The sequence below is a fragment of the Phoenix dactylifera genome, chromosome 5, assembly GCF_051530095.1.
Source record: "Phoenix dactylifera cultivar Ajwa chromosome 5, Ajwa_hap1_PhDact_Kaust_v1.1, whole genome shotgun sequence".
NCBI classification, from domain to species: Eukaryota; Viridiplantae; Streptophyta; class Magnoliopsida; order Arecales; family Arecaceae; genus Phoenix; species Phoenix dactylifera.
In genome coordinates, this window is record NC_143194.1 from 5,424,371 (window position 1) to 5,447,760 (window position 23,390).

The 23,390-nt window shown below is 37.6% G+C and overlaps 1 protein-coding gene across 5 annotated transcripts; it reads right to left on the reverse strand.

The window, feature by feature from the left end:
* Positions 1-834: 834 nt before the first annotated feature.
* On the reverse strand, positions 835-15,241 carry LOC103711107 (RNA demethylase ALKBH10B-like). Of its 5 annotated transcripts, none has more exons than XM_008797113.4 (10): positions 14,908-15,189; positions 14,739-14,793; positions 14,010-14,615; positions 13,311-13,436; positions 12,123-12,244; positions 11,901-12,018; positions 4,166-4,285; positions 3,954-4,066; positions 3,727-3,878; positions 835-1,918 (listed from the first exon to the last, which is right to left on the reverse strand). In XM_008797113.4, exons 3-10 carry the CDS (start codon positions 14,572-14,574, stop codon positions 1,171-1,173), a joined length of 2,064 nt encoding a protein of 687 aa, XP_008795335.1. In that variant the 5' UTR covers positions 14,575-14,615; positions 14,739-14,793; positions 14,908-15,189; the 3' UTR covers positions 835-1,170. The 5 variants fall into 5 exon arrangements, with proteins under 5 accessions (XP_008795335.1, XP_008795334.1, XP_008795329.1 ...); XM_008797112.4 differs by having other exon boundaries at positions 14,010-14,635; positions 14,908-15,134; XM_008797107.4 differs by lacking the exon at positions 14,739-14,793 and having other exon boundaries at positions 14,831-15,241.
* Positions 15,242-23,390: the final 8,149 nt, after the last annotated feature.

A 23,390-nucleotide genomic window follows, 5' to 3' on the forward strand; every position in this document is an offset into this window, starting at 1 on the left:
CATAACTTAAATCGAGACTTATAATAGTGAGTAAAATATGGTTCTCAACAAGTTGTCGATATATTGTGGGATTTGAAAGAACTCCCTCAAGGATTGATATTTAACATTAAGCTAAAGTGATGTATCAAAAACTTTGTTATCAGTCAGGCCATCTCTATTGATAATATATGAAGCATATTTCATATGAGAGAGAAAATATCCTTAAGACATATTCTTAAGCTCAATCCCAAGAAAATATTTTAAAGGACCTAAGTCATTCATTTGAAATCATTTTCTTAGTTGGTATTGTGGAACATGTATACCATCAAAATCACTTCATGTAAGGATCATATCATCAACATAAGTAAAAGAAAAATCTCTCCTTTGGCTATATTATGAATAAAAAGATAAAGAGTCATACGAGCTTAGAGAAAAGCCAATTTGCAACAACTAGACTGTTTCTTGGAGTTCGTCATTCAAGAATGCATTTTTGAAATCCATTTGGTGTAAAGGCCACTTATACTAGAGCTATTGTAATGAAAAAACAAGAGTAGTAGTCATATGAGCTGCATGACCCCATATTCCTAAGAAAAGCTTTTAGCAACTAAAAGGACTTTGTATCATTCAATAGATCCATTTGACCTTGTCTTGGTTTTGTATACCCACTTGCAACCACCAACTATTTGTCCAAAAAGACAAATCAAGTAGATGCCAATTTTAATAGATCTTCTACCATAGCCAGTTTCCAATTTGGATCACAAACTGCGACATAGCATGCATTGACATTACCAATATACACCTCCTCCAACACAGATATCAAATCTGGGAAGCTGGAAAGGTAAAGCGCAGAAAATATTGATCAAGTCTGTTCTAACTCGAGTGAAGTTCCTGAAAATAGACAGGGCAAGTTTGACAGCAATTGCAGCAAAAATGAAATGGCACAAAAAAAAAGAAAATCATTCCTGATATTTCGGTCACCTGAGATGCTACAAAAAATAACAAGAGCCCTTACTAATTATAAAAATATTAAAATAATAGTAGTTCAGCAACTTGTGTTCCGCTTTTTACATTTTCTCCCAAACTCATGAAGTTTCTCAGTGCAGTTTCTCAGATTATCCCTTCATGCTAGTACTCATGAAAAGAATTTGGCACCAGTCTTTTCCCGCTTCAATCTCCCTAACCCTCCTTTCTCTAGCTTGCAGTATGCTTGTTCCCTACCTTCTTGGCACTAACAGCCTGAAGTTCTTCCCTACTTACCCTTCCACCAACAACTGCGCTAATACTCAAGCTACCATTGCACTTCATTCTTGGTCCAGCTCCATCTGTATTCTTTGGAGAAGCACCGCTATTACAGTTTGGTTTCTCCACCTCATTCTCATTCTCAGGTTGCAAACAAGTCGCCAGAGGATGACTAGTTTCTGCGTGAATTGGCACTACTGGCAGCTGTTGTGATGGTGGAGGTTGGCCTGACCCAGGTGGGGGAAGAAAGACTCCAGTACCAGGAGCAAGGAGTCCAGGGGAAGGGTGCCTTGGAGGTGCAGCCACCGTCCACCCAGCAGATGCAGGTGGCAGTGGGACAGGTGCAGGGTAGGGGACAGCTGCAGGAGCAACTGGAGCAGGGGCAACAAAGAGTGGCTGCATTCCATTGGGAGGCAAGTGTTGAGGATGGATGGCTGGGGCCGGCCGCACGCTACTAGCGAGGGTCACTCCGTAATGCTTAGGGCCCGTCTGGTGACGGATAAGGCTCGGGGGCCTACCTGATGATGTGACCCAATGTGAAGGTGGAGGTGCACTGGAGGAAGGGAAGCGCATACCTTCAGATGTGAAGGCCTTCTTTGGCTGTGACTTTCCAAAGGAAAGAAGGACACACTGCTTGCGAAGGGAGGGGATAGCATGCTTGGCTAGATCTGCGCTTTTGCCTTGCATCACCAGGAGAGATCTACAGTTGAAGAAAGAGGGAAAAAATCAGTTAAACATACTGGAAAGATGATTACTTTAGTGCATCCAGAAGCGAGAATACATGCATGACAGGACAAAATTGAAATTGTTGTATGTCTATTCAAGTAACTGCAAGGAAATGAATTCCCTTTTTCCTTTTTATAATCTGCAGTGCATAATAAATCTACAATTAAATGATTCATTGCATAATAAATTAAGATTCATTCTCCTCATGAACATATAATACCTGGTAATGGTTTACATCAATTTGTATTGAATATATGAATAATTTAGCAAGATTATTACATAAGTTCTGTATTATATGGAACTTGTGTCTGGCTTCAAGAATACCTGTTGGATATGCATCCAAATCGGATACGTGTTCAAGATTGCAAACTACACACTCATCGCCGATACCCTAAGTGATTGCAGACTACACATAAATGCTATTAACATAAATGCTATTAAAGATTTCAAGGGGAAAGCTATAGGTTATAGATACCTAGATGATTAACAGTGTGATAGATTGAGAGATGAAGGTAATCCAATAACAAGCTAATTGTTCATACAAAATTAACCATCTTGTATATTGGTAATAGTTTCCATTGAGGCCTAAACAGCCTAAACATGCATTTAGGATAATAAAAAGCCAAGTTCTGTTAACATCCTCAGAATGTCATCAAGAATTCGTCAGCTTATATTAGTTTACAAGCATTTTTGAAGAGAAGAATGAAAAATGACCACCATTTCATTGAAAAAATGAAATCATATGTCTTCAAGTTTATCCTTAGAATCTTAACATATTGCAGCAGCATGTGATTTAGGACAGTATGCCATCTTCAGTATCTTCCTTTCCTGTGGGTAACTGAAAGCAAAACCAAGCCAAATTTGGGTCACAATTGACACAATAACCATCAAAGTTAAACTTATGCCTTCTCTCTCATATCAAACTTTGTACATTAGAATGATCGAGTATATTAATATTCTATTATCAGCTCTCAACTTGGCACTAATTCTCTACATAATTAGTGATGAGTTCCTAAGGTAACTTCAGACAAGAGTGTCTTGCCATTAAAGCTAAAAATTACATGGTTGGTAAGGAGGCCAACCACATTGGTTACATCCAAGATTTCTCTACATCAGAAAGAATCTAAACATATATTAAAAGGCAAGCTTTACTCAAGGGAGCTGCATTTATCCATCTGGGACAGATCATAAGCTGAAGAGGCTAATTGGTGCAACATCCAATCAAACAGCAAAACCAATTTAATATGATATTTTCTGGCTGGACCATTGCAAACTATGATACACAGAAAATACAGAGATTGGGATTACAAATTAAGGCAAATGGTCATTGGCTAAAAGTAACTTATACATGGACTTCTATTGTCCGAGGCTTTGAAAGGTCCTCAAGTGGCAATGTTGTTGATTTTTGCCAAGCAAGCCTGAGTCTATTAAGGCTTTGGGCACTGGTAATACGACACAAGCTGAAGTTTAGGCTTTGGGCACTGCTAATTGATTTTTGACAGATTTCCTATTATGTCCTAGGTTTTTACACAATTTAATTGGTATGGAGATGAATTTTGTGTGAATATTAAGGCTTTGGGCACTGGTAATAAGACAAAAGCGGCAGTTAGACATCAAATCAAATTAGTAGCATATACAGACATCATACACTTGAAATTCCTAAAGCAAACAGAACTATTATAATTCTGATATTCATTAAAGTTGTCTACTGAAAACAGGTCCACAAAAAAATTACCCAAAAAAACAGCAAATATAACATAGGAACCAGAGAAAGCAACATACCCTGCTGCAAGAGAAAGCTTAAGAGAACCTCTGTAATCTCCACGATCTCCTCCCACTACTCGGCCAAAAACAATGTCACATTCTGTCAAGAATAAAGTACAAACAGGCCTACCATACCAAGGTGGCCTCATGTGAGGCTGTGAATGATCACCCTGACAAAAAGTTCACAAATCAGGCTCATTCATTGCATGACAAGTCGTATTTGTAGTGCTTCAACAGATGCTCACCTCATTAAAGAAGTCAATAATGCAATAATCAGGTTTGACAGTCAAAACTTGCAGTTGCACAACACGATCAAGAATATCTTGCAGCGAGCTAGGAACTGCCTCCACCTTCCGGTCTGTAAATAAAGATCCACTAATCTTTATGACCAAACAACTGAAAAAAATGTCATAAAAACTTCAGCACATAAAGTTCTGCTGTGCCGGGCAGAACTTGCCTCTAGACATCCCAGCTGTGTTTTCATCCTCTGGAGGTCCTTCAGCAATGGGTAAGCCCAGTTGAATCATTTCCCTTCCATGCCCTTTCACAGGTCTCTTTGAGACCACAAATGTCTGCCCTGCTTTCATCAGTCCAAGGCTATTAAAAATTGACAGCAACAAGGGATAATTTTATTTTGAAGTCACTATAATCATCATATGTCATAATAAAACAAGAAGCAATAAGTAAAGTTGAATTAATGTGACCTATGAAGCCAACATTTTTTTAAAAATCAATTCATTTGCATGTGGTAAGAGAAAGAATAACAGAAGGATTGTCATCAGTGTGAATGGCACCTCCTCAAAGCACAAGTAATCAAACTATTCAGAGTTTCGCTGGCCATCTTGATATTGCTGTTGATCTCTTACCAGCACATTTGCTTAACTGCTAATTATATCTTCAATTCTTTGCAAGTTTGACACGCCTCTTATATAGTATCTCTCTCTAAACACCAGTCTACTTGATATACTATTTATAAACAGCAGTATACTTGATATACTATCCCTAAGCACCTGTCTACCTAATTCACAAAATTTAAGATATTTTCTATGTCATTTATCGAGCCTCTGCTTCCCAAGCAACTCAAGATCTAATCAAGGATTATCCACCTTTGCATCATGAAATGTTGCTTAGGTTCAGATTATGTCATTACAAACATAGTTGAGGATCATGGATACACCCTAACACCAACTAGACCAAGATAACCCAAGAGCTACCAGCGAAATGGATCATAAGAATGTACTTGTAATGTGGGCTTCACCACACATCACAAAAACTATAAACAATCATCTCATTGTAATATCTTGGAAGCTCTCACAAAAGACCAGGATCATGAATACACACCCCCATATTACTAAATAAGAGAGGAATAACCCATTTGAGATTTGTCTATCAAATTTTATGACCATAATATCCTTAGTTGCTCTGCTCAAATTCTACAAAAAAATATGATTAAGAAGGTGTAAAATTCACATGCACCTCCATCTCTCATTTACGCAGTTTCTCTACATATCCCAAACCAATTGGATTCTATTTAAAAAAAAATCTCTATCCAATGATCTGCTTTTATCTCTCTTATCCTCCAATCCCTTAATTTTTATGATTTATTTTTTTTTAACATGCATTGCACGTGTGGTTGCTAGTAGAGAGAGAGAGAATCAATGCTTTAGAATCAGAGTGGAAACCGCAATCGTTGATCTTCATATATAAGCTTTAACGCAACAAAGGTTAAAGGCCACATGCAATGTTACATGGACGTGACAAGGGTGTCAAGTATCCAAGTGTCAAGAAGTGTCGGACATAGGATTTTTCAGAAAATCAGAGATGGGGAACATCCATTAAATAGATGTATATGTAAATAAGTAAAAGTGTATGTATGTAAAGGATAACTTGCTACATCAATGGCTTTGTGATTATATAAAATCCATAAAATCTTTGCTAAATGTAATATTGGACATAAAATGCTAGAGGCGCCAAAATTTGATATGTAACCATGATGACTTAATTTTTTTTGGATTTGAAGTGCAGGAGTGTCATGAAATATCTAGGTGTCCAAGTGTCTAGACTTACGTTACCTGATATACTGGTATACTTGATATAGGCTCAGATTCATAATTCAAAATCCGCTGCCAATTAATTAAGATTAGAATATATAGTTTATAAATATTAAAATATATTTTAATTTTGATTAGAATAGTTGGTTGTTGGAATCTAACATTATTATAAAATTATTATAAAATTTGAGCGAGAAAAATTAGAACCATTGACAACAGTCAGAAAATCTTTATACACCAATTGACATTTTTACAAGACTTACACGTTTAGTTTCCTAATGACTTCTCTTCTAAAAGATTTTAGGAAGCACTATCTTCACTTTCCCATGTTCTTTAGTTTGAACCCTCGATTCCTCTTCTCCCAGCAGCACAAAATCTCCTACTTCCATGGAATCCTATTATTAGCACTCAGCAGCCTTCTTTGCTACCTTACAATCCCATTCCCACTAGCTTTCCTGTACTTTATCTTATTATATCTATCAGAAGAAGAAAGTATAACTTTATCATCATTTTTTATCTCCCAAGTTATACCAAATCGTATTACAAACCCGTTTGAAACAAAATCATAACTGGCGATTTAGGCAACCATGGTCTGGGCATAGCAAAGACCCAGATGTTGAAGTGTCCTAGTAACACCAGCCACATGATTACAACCAGAAAAAAGAAACTAGAACATCAAGCCTCCAATCTGACTTCTTTAATGGAAAAAAGGTGATCCCCTTACAAACATAAGTAAATTAGAGAGTATCATCAGAGGTTCTCTCTATTTGGATCATAAAGCAATCACCTGTCCTATAAATCAAAATCCAACATCGAAGTATAGGTCAGACTACATATAACTTTGCCAACGTTATAACCCAAAAATCCAAGGAATCTTCATAGAGTAGATTCCAGCAATAGAAGCTTGATGCATCAGATGTTGGTAAACCGAAACCATACAATGCAACCTTTCTAAGTGAGACCCTCACCCACCAACTTTAAGGTCAAACTAGTATGAAACTATAAATTTCCAACCAGTATTTCCTTAAGTAGCCCCAAAAGTACATCTTCAAAAGGGTCAGATTGGAGTCCTTTAAGGTTAAAAAAATATTATTCATTCCCTCAGGCCGTGCTTTCCTGTCCCACATAAGCAAAGTTGAAGTTTGTTTTCACCTCCTTATCTTAGTAAAAAAGTACATATTGAAGCCTCTCAAATTTTTTTAATCATTGATTTTGAGTTCTAAAAAGGTTTTAAGTTTTTTAAAATATTAAAGGACCCCATACCATTTGACTGTCCTCTTCAACCTACCCAACGACCATATAGTCATCATTAGTTTTCAGGATAATTACGAATCTTAAAGGAAAGGACAAAAAGTTCTCTAGGGTATCCATCTTAAAACTCTTTCTAGATGTTGGGAAATTGAAGGAAATGAAATGAACATAAGTGTTAAAATCAGGGCAACTTTGGTTTAATGATTTAATCATTTCTCAATCTTGGTGTAGTCATGCCCCTGCTTATCACTTTCATTCTCCTACTTTCGAAGCATCTAAGTGGTGCCAATGAGAATAATACATCACAAGAAAGAAAACTATAATTGCGAGTTCATTAATAGCTGTCACAACAAATTCATAAGTACAGTAATACCCATATATAAAGACATACACTGAACAACCTAAACATAATTCGCAATAATTATAAAACTAAGTACATGATATGTAACCAACCTCGAAACTCGTAAAACCATAAATACCTATATGTGAGACCTAGAATTCTCCTACACTAGTTAGTTCTCACTATGAGTCTAACAAATCAAAATGGTACATAAAGATCAACAAAAAGGAAACCTAACTCCAAATGGCAGCTCATCTGGCTGCTTTGGCCCAATAGGCTAAAATAACCAACTCCTAAGACATCCACACCTATAACTAAATATATGGCCTAATAAGGAAAACATCATTTTGTCAAGACGCTATAATTTGCTTGATAATGTGTCATGGTCAACTTGGAAAAAAAAGCCTTGAGCCAGCTTATATTAAACTTCAAAATCTGTTCACATGCCTTACAGGATAATAACAACTCAATAGCCCTTTTACTATTTACAGAAAAAAAATATCTAAATCAATAAAACAACTGCAACGGTAATAAGTGATCAAGAAAACTAGAGAACAAAAGGTGAAGGATGAGTGACAATGGAGGTAAACAAAATGCAAAGGATGAGAAAAATGAAGGTAAAGGGCAACCAAGCAGGACTCTGCTGTAAAAACTTAAGTGATCAAAGGATAATCACTTGATTTGACAGAAGATCAAATGGCATTAAAGAGAACTTGAAAGGCACAGCAATGACTGCGTTGGAAGCTAGACCTTTATCTTTCTTCTTGACAAACTCTATTTTCAACATGATTTCAAAGAATTTGTTACCCTAATGCAAAGAAGCTAATAACTTTCTTCCATGCATTTTGAAGTAAGTTCTAGTGAACCACCATTTTAGTTGAGCAATTCCAACTTCAACAAGAGCAATATGATTAAACATTTGAACTAAACAGGGAAAAGAATAGAACTCTATCATCATGATCATCATATTGACTTTTTATACATCTTATCACCAACTGCTTGATCATTTACATGGTTGCATCAAGCTATGATGTTCATCCATCTCTGTTTGCATTTATCTGTATAAACTGCAGACACATCATCGATCCATACTCTAATATGTTACATGAGCCAAATGGGTCGTACCAGAGCAACTGCAGCCCAAGGTTCCCCTGAACAAGTATATATTTTCTACCTTTGCATGTGAATTATATCATACTAACTGCCAAATGTGTTTAAATCTACAAATGAACTCTCAGATATCAGTCTTTAACCTTTTATAACTAAAATCTCTCAGAAAGAAATACATTTTAATAAGTCTTCTCCATAATAATTTCTTAAACTATGAATGGTAAATAAGCCTAGTCTTCAATATTTAAAATCCAGTGCTCTTAAATGTTAACGGAAAACAACTTTTGCATATAAGAACACTTAATCAACAAAAGCTTCAACCTTTTAAGAATCACATCTAACTGACCAAAAAAGGCAAGCATGTGTGAATCTGCAATTCACCATTTATCAAACATTAAAGTTCTTATCTTCCTAACATATTCAGCAGTCATTCATTTTACCAAACCTTAAAATAGTACTTGACAATGCAAATCTTACAATAGGATGAAAATTAATTCATCGGAGAAAGGAATATGGGGGAGGTAGTCGAAGATTTTAAGAACTACAACTGCACAAGAAAATGCACTATCGCTAATAAAAATGAAACTTTTATCTTTCTACTAAAAGTACTGCATAAAGTTTATAGGCCTAGTTGCACTCTTTACTAGGTTAGGTGTCTTCTAACAACTCGACACATATTGTCTTAACAATATTAGAAGTCACGAACTTCCAATAGTAAATAATATTAGTAATCTTATAAATCACATATCTGGTTAAGATTCAAAATAACCAGAGCCCAAAACAGCCTCAAAAGATGTTGGATAGGCATTTGTTTTCAACCAAAAACCCTCTTTGTTATGTCTGCATGACCACAACTACATTTAGCATTCATCACCTTGGTTGCTAGAGTTGATGATTCAGCATAAGACTGAAACAAGTGACACTTCATGCATAGTTGTTCCTTGTAGCAATACAAATATCACCATATCAAATATTAATTGCTCCATTCTCAGTCTTTATCTACAGGATAGTTCCTCTATTGTTATCAAAATGAATGAACTCCCTAACTATAAGAAGCATTGAATATCCTTACCTTGTCCTGATAAATTTTCTATGTTTATGGAAACTCTATATGAGGGAAAACAAACGGCACAAAGTAAAGAGACGGGGGAAAAACAAAAAGATGACTTGTTGACTTGATGTGAGGAGGAAAGGGAGGCATGTGGGAGTGAGGAAAAGAAGGAAAACGAAAATAGGAGAGCAGTTCAACCAAGGAAAAAGAGGGGGAAAATAGGAAAGGAAGAGAAAAAGGAGAGAAAAGACGACAATCCCTATGATAGAAAAAAAGTGACTTTGCTCGATCCATGGGGAGCCTATTCTAGTCTAGCAGCGCTTATTCAGGAAAAAGAGATTTGGGGAACCGGATCGTCAAGCTTGACGAGGCCAGAATTTGAAGGCGTGCATGTCAGCGCCGTTATCGGTTGGCAATTTTATAAGAGGAAAGGAAAGAAGGCATGAATCAAATTAAGAAAAACAAACAACAAAAGCAATGAAAAGATTAAAGTGACCAATAAGGACCACTTAACCAAGCAAGATAAGGCCTACTTTAGGGATTTTTTTTTCTTTTCTTTCTCCTTATATCTTGGCCCCAGTCATTAATTTTAGGTAATTGGACAAATTTTAGAAGGTTCAAAGTCCTATGCCCTTTAGGAAAGAGCTACAATTGCCTTAAGTATATAAAGCCTGTGTAAATTTCAATAACAAACTAAGCCACTTACTCTATCTTCTTCTCTCCACAAACATGGTGATTCTACATGTTATTCTATCAATAACATTCTTAAAATTGAAGAACCACCCTCATCTTCAATCCTAGACATCACTGTAATCCCTGCCTACCTTTTAAATCTGTTATTACAGATCAGTTCTGACCCTTAGACATGATCGTCAAGACAAATTCTCAAGACAAATATTTCAACCTTAAATCAATGTCTAATTGCTAAGATTTTTTTCCTCTTCAGGATATAACAGTACTTGCCCTTTTTTGAGTTTAATCTCAAGCTTGGCTCGGTTCTAACCAAACTAATGCCTATCAAGTTACGAAACAGAAATTAACCATAAATAGCTTACTCAATAGACAACCTATGTAAAATGCACATTAAACCATATCACAGTAATGTAAACCTCAACCATGAGTTTCAATATGTCTTGCTACCTTATAGAAGTGCAGTTCTGAAAGCTTAAAGCTTAACTCTAGCCAGGCAAAACTAGAGGTTAACTCTCTATTCCTCTCCCAAGTCATTTTGCAAGAAAAGGCACAGTTAAGAAAAAAAAGATCAAAGCAATGATCCATCCAACATTTAAAGAGTTGAGCATATGTTTTATGCTATTCTAGTCTCTTTCTTATTGTAATAAGGCAATGTTAGGTAAATCCATGCATGCAAAAGAAACGATGGACAAACATAAATACAAGAAACCATGCTTGAATAAGAAATGGACTAAAGATATTTTGGATGATTTCCTATCAATTTTCTGCTTTGCAAATAAAACAGATTAAATAATAAACCAAGATAACAAAACCAGTGTTTTTTCTTATCCAGATATTGTTTAGCTGCTTTAGCATATTATTAGCAAATCCCTGAAGCCATTCTGACCTTCAAATTGATATTTTAGTAATTGCATTATCTGATTGCAAATGGATAAACTAAACTGAAAATTTTTCACAACAAATATCAAGTTGATTAATTCTGCATTCGCTTGTCTAATTTAGCATAATAATAATTTGTCCTAGTCTATGAGATTTTGTGATATGGTTTAACTAACATGTTTAAGCTGCATAATTAGGAATATTAAATGTTTTGATTTACATAAAATGCCATATATTTTTGGAATGCATAGAACATGTCTACTTTTCTACATAAAGAAATTATGTGTAGTCCATGTCAAATGCTTTAGCTAACTTTCCATGCCAATGCATGTCAATAATCAGTATAAAATGAAGAAGCATATTTATCTCTCTGGCCCCTGGTCATTGTTTCAAAAGGCTGCTGCGGTATTTGGGCAGGTAAGAAATCAAATAACACATCCATGGAATGCAGCCGCATATGCAGTTAAAATTTCTTAAAGTTGAAAAAGATAATACTTATATAGTAAAAAATAATAGTAGTGTAGATATACATGTGGGGCAGTCAGTGGATTGCATCGGCATATCCATGCACACATGCAGCTGCAGACACCACATTTTAAAACACTGCCCTTGATTAATATATTTCCCCCATCAATAGACAATAAGTGGGTATACATAGAATTGATATATGTTCCTTTTAAAAACTAAGCTGATGCTCAAGGTTAGATGTCATGTATCATGAAGACTAACATTAATCAAATTTTACATTCATGTTTACAACCAAAACAGTTACAATTGTTTCACTCAAGCAAGAGGAAGTTGACATGATTCAACTTGCCTTGAAACTCTCCCCGACGACCAGCAGCTCTCAAGTCATTTGCCAATGAACCAAGTTTTGTAATATCCATGGTATTAAATAACCCTTCATACAACTTAAGTCCTTCAACAACATTGACCTATGAAAGTAAAATAATTCTCTTAAATAGTTAGACAACAGTGAAAAAATAACACCGATAACAATCTAAGAAGCTATTCAAGATATTTCCTCCTATTAGCTTACCGTTTTTCCATCATACATATCATTCCTAACAAAAACTTTGGGGATTGCAATAGGTTGGTGTTTCTCATCTTGATTTGGTATTGTACCTTCACTGCTTTGGAGAAGCACATTATTGCAATTCTCTGGAAAAAGGGGGGGGAAGGCACTATTAAAGACTTTCTTCATCAAGCTCTAATATTACAAGTTCAAAACGGAATGCTCCACAAGACATTTCAGGTCCAAAAAACCTTCAGATAACAAAGATGATACAGGAAGAAATGAATAAGGAGCACAGGTCATCACTTCACATGCAACCACAAGATGTAGAAGGAAACAATTATATCAAAGCCTAATCTGTATACATAAATATTTCTGATATAATAAACAATGGCCACGTGCCTGCTCATGCAGAGTTTTATGATCAGATATGTGAAATGCATGTGCTGGTGAACATGAACGTGTGCAATATAAAGCACATACGACAGAGCAAGAACAAATGGCTATTTGAAACCATAATAATGTTGCAGGAATATATCATTGGAGCAGTTTTAAAAGGGAGTTTCTAAAATTAAATATATATGCAAGGAGATTTCAAAGAAAGCTTCTCCCATCTCTGTGTGTATGTGTGTGGATATGGACAACAGCCACAGAACAGCTGAAGCTGAACATCTTCTTGGACAGGGTCCAAGCATTCTAGGAGTAGGTGATTGTTTCATGTGCAGAGGTTAATGATGCGACCTGCCTGGAATATTGTATATGTAACAGTATGTATTCAATCATTTGTCTCAACTAGTGTAATCAAATAACTTTGTATTCCTTCGGAGATTTCAATCACAATGCAGTGTTTATTGATGCTTTGTTTTGTTTGTTTCTTACCTTTGCTTTCACGAAGTTTTAAGTCCTCACTGCTTTATCGCCAAGTTCAACCAGGTTAACTAGATGAACTCAATCTAAAATAAATTATCCACCAGTCATTTGTGTTTCCAAGGAAAAAGAAATATCATGACCTTGGATGCATTTATTTTGAATTAACTAGAATTAAGAGATAGTGCCGAAGTGGGTATTGGGTGCAAGAAGCGGACAGAGTAGAACTCTTGAAGTAAGGAAACACATAGGAAGCAAGTGCAATTTTGAGTTTCCAAGGAGTTTCCAAACCAGATGTGGTACCCTAGGTAAAATTTTACTGCTAGGAAGGTGTGAACTGGATACCTTCTGACTGCAAAGTGTTGCAATAATTTAAGAGTGCAGGCTCCAACTTAACACACTCATCTCCAAGAGAATTTTCTCCATTTTTCTTTCTGCAATCTGTCATGGAACTACAATTCTTTTCCACCCCTGCATGCAATGTAATAACAAGGAAACAAATCAGTCTCTATAATTCCCGTCCCTAAGTTCGCTCCATCTATATATAACAAAACTGATTGTAAAGATAATGAAATATAGAAAAAGAAAGAAAGAAATCGATTGTTTAGCATATACATATACAGAAACCTATAATGGGGACAGAAAAAACCAACATTATCAGAAGAATACTTCCATGTAATTGAGTTCATTCTATAGCCACTTTATTTTCAAACGCTTGAAGCCAATTAACATCATCATCTTCTAGGATACCATGGATTGCAGCATAATTAATGAACTAAAACTCTCCATGTACTCTTTACTTATTTATTGACAATATAGATTACGAACTCCAATACATCGATGCAGTGTCTCTACTCTAATATTTTCCTTCAATATAGTTATATTAATTAAACAACACAGAATCATTATTGATGCTAATACTTTTTTTACAGCATTTGCTTTCATACACAAAATGAATAGATACAAGACTAGAAATTCAACCATACGACACGAAAAGTATAAGATTCTTTGATGCATAAATGTTTGTGGAAGAGCTATGCTTACCCTCCTCTGCTGCAACTATTGAATTCCTTCCTTCTGGAATTTGGGCTTCATCCTTCCGCTCATCATCTTCTTCTTTTCTTAACTTATCTTCCCCCTTCCCCTCTGCAGAAGAAGTTGAGGAGCTGCAGTTCTCCCCCCTCGTGGTCTCAAACTTGTGCTTGTAACCAAAAGCAGGCTTCTTGAATTCCTTCCCCACCATCTTCGTCTGATCAAAATGCCTCTGCTGCTTCCTCCAGGTGACCTGCTGCAGCGCGTATGCAACCTCGGCAACAGAGTAGTAGTGCTGCAGGTGGAGGATCGGGTTCCAGCTGCAGCGCCGCTGGTGGATGAACCCAACCACCGCATCGTACTCCTCAGGCTCGCCGATGGCCCGAAGGTGGTGGACCAGCGAGTCGATGATGGCATTGGCCGCCGCGAACTCCGCCCGGATCCATGAGATGAATCCATCCCGCTCGTCCGGAAACCACAGCCGCTGGTGCGGCTGCAACTCGCTGCCGCCACCGCCGCCAACGACCGGAAACTGCATCTTCTCGGAAATCACAGCATTCCCAGATTGCGCTGCCATGACCACCCCAACTACTCGAATTCCATTCCCAGATCCGTGCTCTTCGATACCAAAAATTCAGCTTAAAATACGTCAAAAACCACAAAATAATCAAGAAAACACAAAACTCTCAAGCAATGATAGAACGATCCTCCGAATCGGAATTCGTAATCAAAAATACGAACCAGTGGCAATGCAGCTAAAATTGAGGCCCCTTGAACCCCATCCAACCACCTCGATCTATAAAACAAATATGAAAAGAAACGTAGAATCAAACCTTGAGAACCAGCAATGATCGAATCGGATTGAAACGATTGAACGCGATATTCTTCGAGAAAAGTGGGCGAAATCTACGATGAGAGAGGGGAATTTGATCGATCCGGAGGGGAACGGGGCCGATCTGGATCGATCGGAGGAGGGGGGGATCGAGGGGGAGAGCTTAGGGAGATCGGAATGGGATAGAAGGGGAAGGGGAGGAGATCTAGGGTTTTAGGGAGGAGGGGAGGAAGGGGAGATGGCTTCGGGAGCACGCATCTCCCTTCGCTGCTGCAGCTCCTCCAGCTGCTGTTCTGATGAAAGAGAGAGAAGGGGGAGGGGAGGGGTGGTGGATTCGTAATCGCAGCCCGGACTACGGTCTAAAGTAACGGCATTGGGGGTGCCGTTACATTCGCTCTAATCCTTTGCACGTGAAATGCGCGTGATAGAAACAAGTTATTATATATGTTTTTCTATTACCATGGAATCCTTCTTGGTAACATCTCTTTTTTTATTTAATATAAAAATATATAGATATTATTAGACCACAAAATAATTTATTATAGGAATATTTTGTTTGAGGCATTCGAAGAACACCTGTTTTTCCACAAAAACTATCCTTTGTCTTTTCATTAGTGCCGAAGGCTTTTTTTTAATTTTTACCAAAAAATAAAAAAGTCTTATTTCAATCAGGTTAAAATAGCAAGAAATTTTTTTTTTTGGTATAAAAATTGCTTATATTAGTCCAGCATGAATGCAACAGAGTCAAAAAAATGAAATGGCGTAAAGGTGTGAGGGCGGTATCAAATCTAAAGGATATTTTCAGAATGATAAGTAGCGAAGGAAGCAATCCAGTCTACCATTCTGTTCGCCTCCTTATATACATGAGCAGTCTAAAATAAGTCGCAGTCTCTCACCAATCTTTGAATATTCCAAATCAGTAAGTGATCATCGCCTTATCGCTTGACATCCTGAATTCAATCAATCATCATAGAAGAGTCTCCATCTAAAAGTGTTTTCAATCCCTACAAGTAAGATTGGATACATACTGGTTTTTATTCCCCTTGTAACGCCAAAAAAGGCAAACTTGAGGTGCCGTTACGACAGATCAACGGCGTTATCAAAACCTGAGGCTGACTGTAGAAGCAAGATTCTCCGTTGCATAGGGGCATTTACGGAAAGTAATTTCAGAATTTGGGAAATCATAGGGGCAATCTGGGAACATTATCAGATCTCGTCGTGCTCGTACGGTGCTTTTGTGAGGAGGGGATCCAAAATTCACAAAAGTTATATGCCGCATGATCCACCGTAAATTCTCAAAATGGACGAGCAAGCATGAGTTTGCATATGAAGCGTTATGCGGGCATTTATGCTGGCTTTGAAGGATCGGGTGCAGCGACCGGCTGCGGCCGGTCATCCGCGGCCCAACGGTCAGCTTTTCCGCACGTGGACGCGGACACTCCACGATGTGTCATGTCACGGTATGCATTTTTCACGTGAGAGATGAAGAGCGGATGCCACCTCCACGGTAGTATGTTGGGAGGGGCCGGATTTGATCAAAAACCACCTTGGTGAGATGGTAGCAGTGAATGGTCATTGCATGCCTGCTCTTACTGCAGTTGGGTAAAGCTATTAGACCGTTTGAAAGGGTATTTTCTTTGCGAGAACAGTACTTGGTGCTAAGTGCATATGCCTCAAAAAGAACTTTTTAATAGTGATTGATTGGGGTGTGAAAAGCAGATAGATATGATAATGGTCACCCTCTTATCCGTAATACTTGCAGACTAGTTCAGGAGTAAAATTTTTTTCAGGCATTACATGTATTTTGAAAGACGAACAGTGTCGTAAACTGGATCGCTTCTTTTATTATCCGGTACTTCAGGTAGTTTATCTGAACATCCACGGTAGATATTCTCCCCCTTTGTATTTTGTGTGGTTAGGCTCCGACCGTTGCATTGGTCCGTCCTGAGTCCAAGCGGTTTGAATGCGCAGTGAGGAGGAGGCGATTAGCAGATGGATGGGTAGACAGCAGCATCAGTATATTTCGTAGTTTGTGCCATATTTTGATTCTTCCTGCTCGACCAGCGACCGCAACGGTCGTTCAGGTACAATGTTTTCATGTAGTTCAACAAGTTCACATGCCCCTCTTGTTTTTTTCTTTTAATTTAATTTTTTTCTCTTACTTTTAAATGTCAAAAATTAGTTCTGCTAGTCAATGAAATTAAATTTTTTTTGATTTTTGACTATTAGTTTCTACACCACGATGTCATACAAGGTTTGTGTTGGGTTGATGGTTAGGCGGTTTATGAAAATTGTCAAACCTAAATCTATCCCACCTAGTAAATGGATCAAAAAATAAATAAAAGTTAAGGAAATAAATAAATACATAAATGGACCGAAAACTAAAATCTAATTTCAAGTTATTTGTTAAACAAATAAGAGAATTATGGCTTATTGTATATTATCCTCTGAAAGTGCAAATATGAATGTAGATTATAAACTCATAATATGGTGTATTACTGAACATCTTGACATGGTCATATAGTTCAAAATCAAGGAAGCATATTCTTTATAGGTTAATGAACCATAATTTTACCAATATACATGCATAAAATCTACCCATCTCCTTGGAAAGTTATAATGCATATATAATATTCTAGACATCAATATAATATCTACTATTGCCGTTGAAGACCGGCCTGTCCTAGGTGCCGAACAGCAGAGATACTGAAGTGCTCGGCGACGAGCTGCTCAAGTCGTGCAAGGTTGCGATTCAAAGTGGAAGGTTGCAGCCGAGGTCCTAGTCTGCGATCGAGTTCTGACCTAAAACAGTAAAAATAAAAGAAGTCCTCATATCAAAGTGCAACCTATAGGGATCCTTCTATGCCTAAGTCAAAAAGATGCTCAAAAAATGGAGGAGGTTCCTAATGGTCTGTCAGGTATGCGAGTACTTATTTGAAAGGTCCCCAGAGAGTGAATTGTATTAGCGAAAGTGAACGTCTGTTGCCTAAGAAATTGGGCACATGGGTTAGCTGAGTTTGGCAAGCCTCCATACATTCCAAAAATCATATACATGCATTTGGCATGCAGATTGCATCCTGTCCATTTAGCTGGTGTGATTTCAAAAGTCGCCTGAAATTATAGCCAAGCTGTCATCAGCTGTAGGAGTTTTTTGAAATTCGAAGTCAATCGTGCATTCTTTGGGTTGCCACATGGCGGGATTTGGTTGTGATTCGTGATGGGTTATGGTTGACTGCCCTTTGTGTGAGCTGTGGTCAATTCTAAGACACATCATCTACTAATTAATTTTATTGGCTATAAGAATAAGTTACATATCTAATATTCTAGACATCAAAGTCTCATATTTAATAATTAATAATAGAATATATTATTTAACATACCACCATAGCCAAAAAGTTCAAAACTTGAGGAAGCATATTATATAAATTAACAATAAATAAATCTAACGTTACCAATACATATACAAAAAATCTACTAATCATATTGGCTATGAAAGTAAGTTACAAAACATGTACAATATTTCACCCATCAATGTGGCATATTAAGTAACCCATAATATGAAGAATTACTTAAAAGTACCACAATAGGAGGCATAATGGAATTTGGTATGGCGGCTCTTCTGAATTCAAGGTTAAATGTGAGCACATTGTGTAAAGCTACAGTAGTTACGGAGTCTTGATTGTCTTCGAATTGATAGCAAGAGAAAGGAATAAACTTATTTGGGTAGCAGGAGAGTGAGAAATTTATTGCATTCTTCCAGATAGCAATGGGATGTGGGTGGTGAATAAAGAGGAGAATTTTTCTCCTTTTCTTGTTCCTCTCTCACCACTAATGTCGGTATTGGCACTAGCACTAAAGGTGAAATGGAGATAAATAAACGAGAGCTGGATTGCTGTTGACATCCACTCTGCCAAAGAGGCACTCTCTTCAGGTACTCTCTTCCTTATATCGTTTTCAGGAACAATGACAAGGTTATAGCCCTACAAGTAGAGCAAGAGATAACTCCACTTACTTAGCCAGCCTATAACCAGATATTAGTCATAGATATCTAGCATTTTCCTACCGATATTCTCACGCCTCAAACTCAGTGTACAACAGACGCCACATACCTGTATAGTGGACTAAACAAGCATGCAAAGTTGTTGATCATATCATAACAATAATAATTTCTGAAAATTTATTTAATTAAGAATTTATCCAAATAATTTTTACAATAGTTCCAAAGTGACATAAGTCAATATTCACTAACAATTAACATAAATTAAATAAAATATTCTAATTAGTCTAACTAAAACTCTAATAATTGAAAGTATCTTCAAAAGATATAGTGCACTCTCCAAGTCCCGAACAATCATACATTTAGATCTGAAAAATGAAAAAAACATTATAATGAGCTACACTAGCTCAGTAAGCAACTTAACAGCTCAAAGTGAGGCCAAATCATACCAAATAATTAGTTAAAAGCACAAAATATTGACTGAGAAATAAATTATTTCTCGAATAATGCATATTTCTTTTTGAAGTATACTATTGTTTTTTCTAAAAGAATACCAAAAATCCGACATCAATAGGCTATAGCCACGTAACCAAATAGCATAGGTCAGAATGTACAAAATGTTAAACACCACTATTATTAACCACCGGTGGCATAGTATCCAAATACCACCATTCTAATCATCGGTGTTGCGGTGTCGAAACCAGTCTCTCAAATTATAAGTTAATAGAGCCAATGAATAATCTCCATTGGTAAGGCCAGATCATAGTCATGTTAAGAATACATATATAAAAAATAAATTTAATAATTTGCCTAGTCGTATTTTTCAAATTTCATAACACATAACATAATTTAAAATTATTACTATCATAACATTAACATGCTTGACCCGTTTAACTAAGTATAAAATAGATATCATAATCAAATTTAATCAACTAATTATTATTTTACTAAAGATTCAGAAAACAGACTTTAAAGCATTAGGTTATTTACTTATTCTCACTTCAAAATTGCACTTCAGTTAGATGGATCAGGTGCACCTATTTTAATATTATTAAAATATTATTAATTTCATCATCATTTTAAAAGCCAAGTGAAGTCAAAAATTAAATATTACTGGAAAACGATTTCATGCTCCCAAATTAGGTCGGCTAGGTGGTAGTGTTTGACTGCCCAGGTGGGTCCAAGCAAAGAGAATTCAATTAGTCAAGTAAAGGTCAATGGTGGACAAATTTTAAAAAATCTAGTTGGGGCTAAAGTAATGGGCCGATCTACCATCCAGGTACCAAAACGATTCGGGGACTCCACTTAGGGGTCAACTTGGATCTGAGCCAAGGGAGTCAGGGCTTTGAGCTAAGATCTCTAGGGCTGCCTAAAGAGAGAAAGAGAGAGAAGAGAGAGGATCTTAGTCTAATTCTCGGTCTAATCTTGATCATGGGTCTAATTCGAGTAGCCTGGGTCGACCATTAGGGAAAACATCAAGGAGAAATGGGGAGAATTTAGAAGAAGAAAACGATGAATTGAAGAGGAGAAGGAAGAGAGGAAAGAGGAGAGAAAAAGCTGGGGGGTGGTCGATGGCCTGCGGAGCAGTGGCATGGCCTGCGGCAAGGTTGCCACGGTGGTTCGACTGCGCAAGAGAAAACAAAGGAAGGGAAAAATAGGGTAGAGCCCCTAGCGGCCTTAAGTGGCAGCTCCCTCGGCCAAGGAGAAATCAAGAGGGGGTGAGGGACTCACCAATGAGCAATGGCGGTGAAGGATGTCTGTCGACGGCAAGGTATGCTGAACCAGCCCGTACCGACTGGTTCAACGCGTACTATACCGGTCCGGCCCCTAACCGGTATGGTTCGGGGGTGAAAAATGGTTCCAACCCTTGTAGGACCGGAACCGTTCAGTACGGAGGCATATCAGTGTGAACCATTCGATGCAAACTTGTTACTGCCTTGTACTGGAGTGAACTAGATTGGTTCACACGAGTACACATGCACGTTCACGGTTCCCTACGTTGGGCAGAGCACCCGTGCGTACTGGGAAATGCGCAGGTGCGTGCTCACGTCCCAGACCGGTTCGGCATTGGTACAAACTGGTACCGAACCGGTCCAATAGGCCCCCAGTACGCCTACCGGTACCAGTTTGCCGGCGGACCTTGGCCAACGGTGATGGATTCGGGCGCAAGAAGGGTGATGAAGCTCACAACAGTGAAACAGAACAACCAAAAAATCAGAGAAAGGAAGAGACTTCAAGCGGTGGTGCTCAGTCGGGTGTCACATCGGCCACCGGAGAAGGAGGATCTCGACTGAGGATGGTATTATGATAAGACCTGGTTAAATTCCTGCAAGCCAACATTGATATCTTTGCTTGGTATTATGCATCATGCAAAGATTGGATCTGAATATTGTAGTTTATGGATTGGCCATCAAACTACGAGCTAGGCCAATAAAGCAGAAATTAAAGAGGATGAGACTAGAGATTGCCTTGTGGATAAAAGAGGAGGTGATTAAACAATACAACGTTGGATTCTTGAAAGTCACTGATTATCCAGAATGGCTAGCTATCGCCCTTATGCCTCAAAAGAATGAATAAGTTAGAATGTGCTTAGCCCAAAGACGACTTCCCCTTCATATAATAAACATTCTTGTTGATAATATGACTAGTCACATCATAGTCTTTCATGGATGAATTTTCTATCTGTAATCACATCAGACTGGTGAAAGAAGATATGAAGAAAACCTCATTCTCCACACTTTGGGGCATCTTTTATCATAGATCCATGCCTTTCGAATTGAAAAATGTTGGAGCCATTTACTAGAGGGCAATGACCATACTCTTCCATGATACGATACAAGAAAATTGAGGTCCATGTAGATGATATAATCTCCGAGGCCAAGATGGCTAAAGAATAGCTGATGCACCTTGATATGCTCTTTAAGTAGCTTGGCAAATACAAATTGCACCTCAAACTAGCTAAATATGTGTTTGGCATGAGTTTAGAAGCTACTTGGGTTCATTTTCGACCATTGAGTGTGTAAGAAGCCTTTAATAAGCTTAAAACCTACCTGCACAATTCACCCATTCGATCTCATCCCTCCTATAACAATAGACATCTTCTTAGGTGCAATTTTGGGATAGAATGGTAAGATTGGTAGCAAAGAAAGAGCCATCTATTATGTGAACAAGAATATAAGCAACTATAGGGCTGGGTATACTAAAATTGAGTTTACTTGTTTAATATTAGTTTAGACAACTCAGCAGCTCCAACATCCTTAACTAGCCCATCCTATCTTACTAATTTCTAGGTTAACCCATTGTAATACTTAATAGAGATAATTAATCTAATCGGAAGGATAGCAAAAGCTTATATAAAATCAAAATTGACACCATACATATAACATGGAAGTCTATTAAGGGATAGGCAATTATAGATTATTGGGTAGACCACTTGCTTCCTAATTATGAGCTTCTGGGAATAGGATCAAATGAAAATATTTTATTTGCTATGTTAAAAAAAGCTTGTTCCTCTTCAGAACCAGATTGGAGGTGGAAGATCTATTTTGATAGTGCCAGAATATTTATAGTCAAATTAAACTTTGAATGCTAACATAATATAGCTGAATATGAAGCATGCATCTTGGGTTTGAAAAATAGCTTTAGATTTTGACATCACTAAGGTCAATGTGTAGGTGTGACGGCTCACCAGTTTCTCCCGGGCGATTCTTCAGTCGGTGACGCCAGTTCAGACCTTCCTTGAGTCCCTGCGAGAGAGTATTGATAGTGAGTCTTCTAGACTTTGGGCATCAAGGCTGCTTACATTACCTATCACATCTGACTAGCTAGGAATGGTTACATTTTTGAGGAGAGCAGTCAGTTGGCAAGGTTCATTCTGGAGAGGGCTCCGATTTAGGCTGTTAAGATCACTCACCTATATTCTACTGGAGAGACTATGATAGCTCAGGATACTTGGGATTTCTCTTCTACTTTTACAACGATTCAGTTGGTTTTCATTACCTCGGAGCCCCCACTCTCGAGCTTTTTCAAGGCCAACTTCGATGATAGTGTGACGGGTGACGACAGTAGAGACAAAGCAAGGTTTATGATCCGAGACCCAGATTTTCGATTTCAGGTTTGTGGTTGTTGGCGAGAGTCAGATTTCAGAGGATGGCCTCGACAGGCATTACCTATGCGAGGCATGTCTTGAAGGTCGACCTCACAGTCATTGAGGGTGATTCAGCTACTGTGGTCGGATGGATTTAGGGTTGGCAGGGACGGCTGATGCACATCCCATCCTGCATGATGTTCGAAGGATTTTGAGAGAGTGTGTATTCTTGCATGCTAGGCATGTCTATTAGAAGATGAATAAAGCTGTAGATTTAGTTGCCTCTTATATGGCGGAGCACTTTGAAAAAGTACGGTGGACCGATTGTCAATTGTTCCGGTTGCTCTTTCTGATATTTTATTTTCTGATTTTTTTGAATATATTCATACCATACGTGTATGATTTGTCTGCCTAATCAAAAAAAGAAAAGGTCAATATGTACGAGGACTAGGTAATTGTGGTTTCACAAACTAATAT

Bases quoted from the DNA above. Each gene is read 5' to 3' on its own strand.
- LOC103711107 (XM_008797107.4), bottom strand. From the start codon at position 14,574: ATGGCAGCGCAATCTGGGAATGCTGTGATTTCCGAGAAGATGCAGTTT. The intron at 13,437-14,009 runs GTAAGCATAGCT...CATTGCATGCAG, and splicing joins AATAGTTGCAGCAGAGGAGG to GGGTGGAAAAGAATTGTAGT. The intron at 3,879-3,953 runs GTGAGCATCTGT...ACTTTTTGTCAG, and splicing joins TTATTGACTTCTTTAATGAG to GGTGATCATTCACAGCCTCA.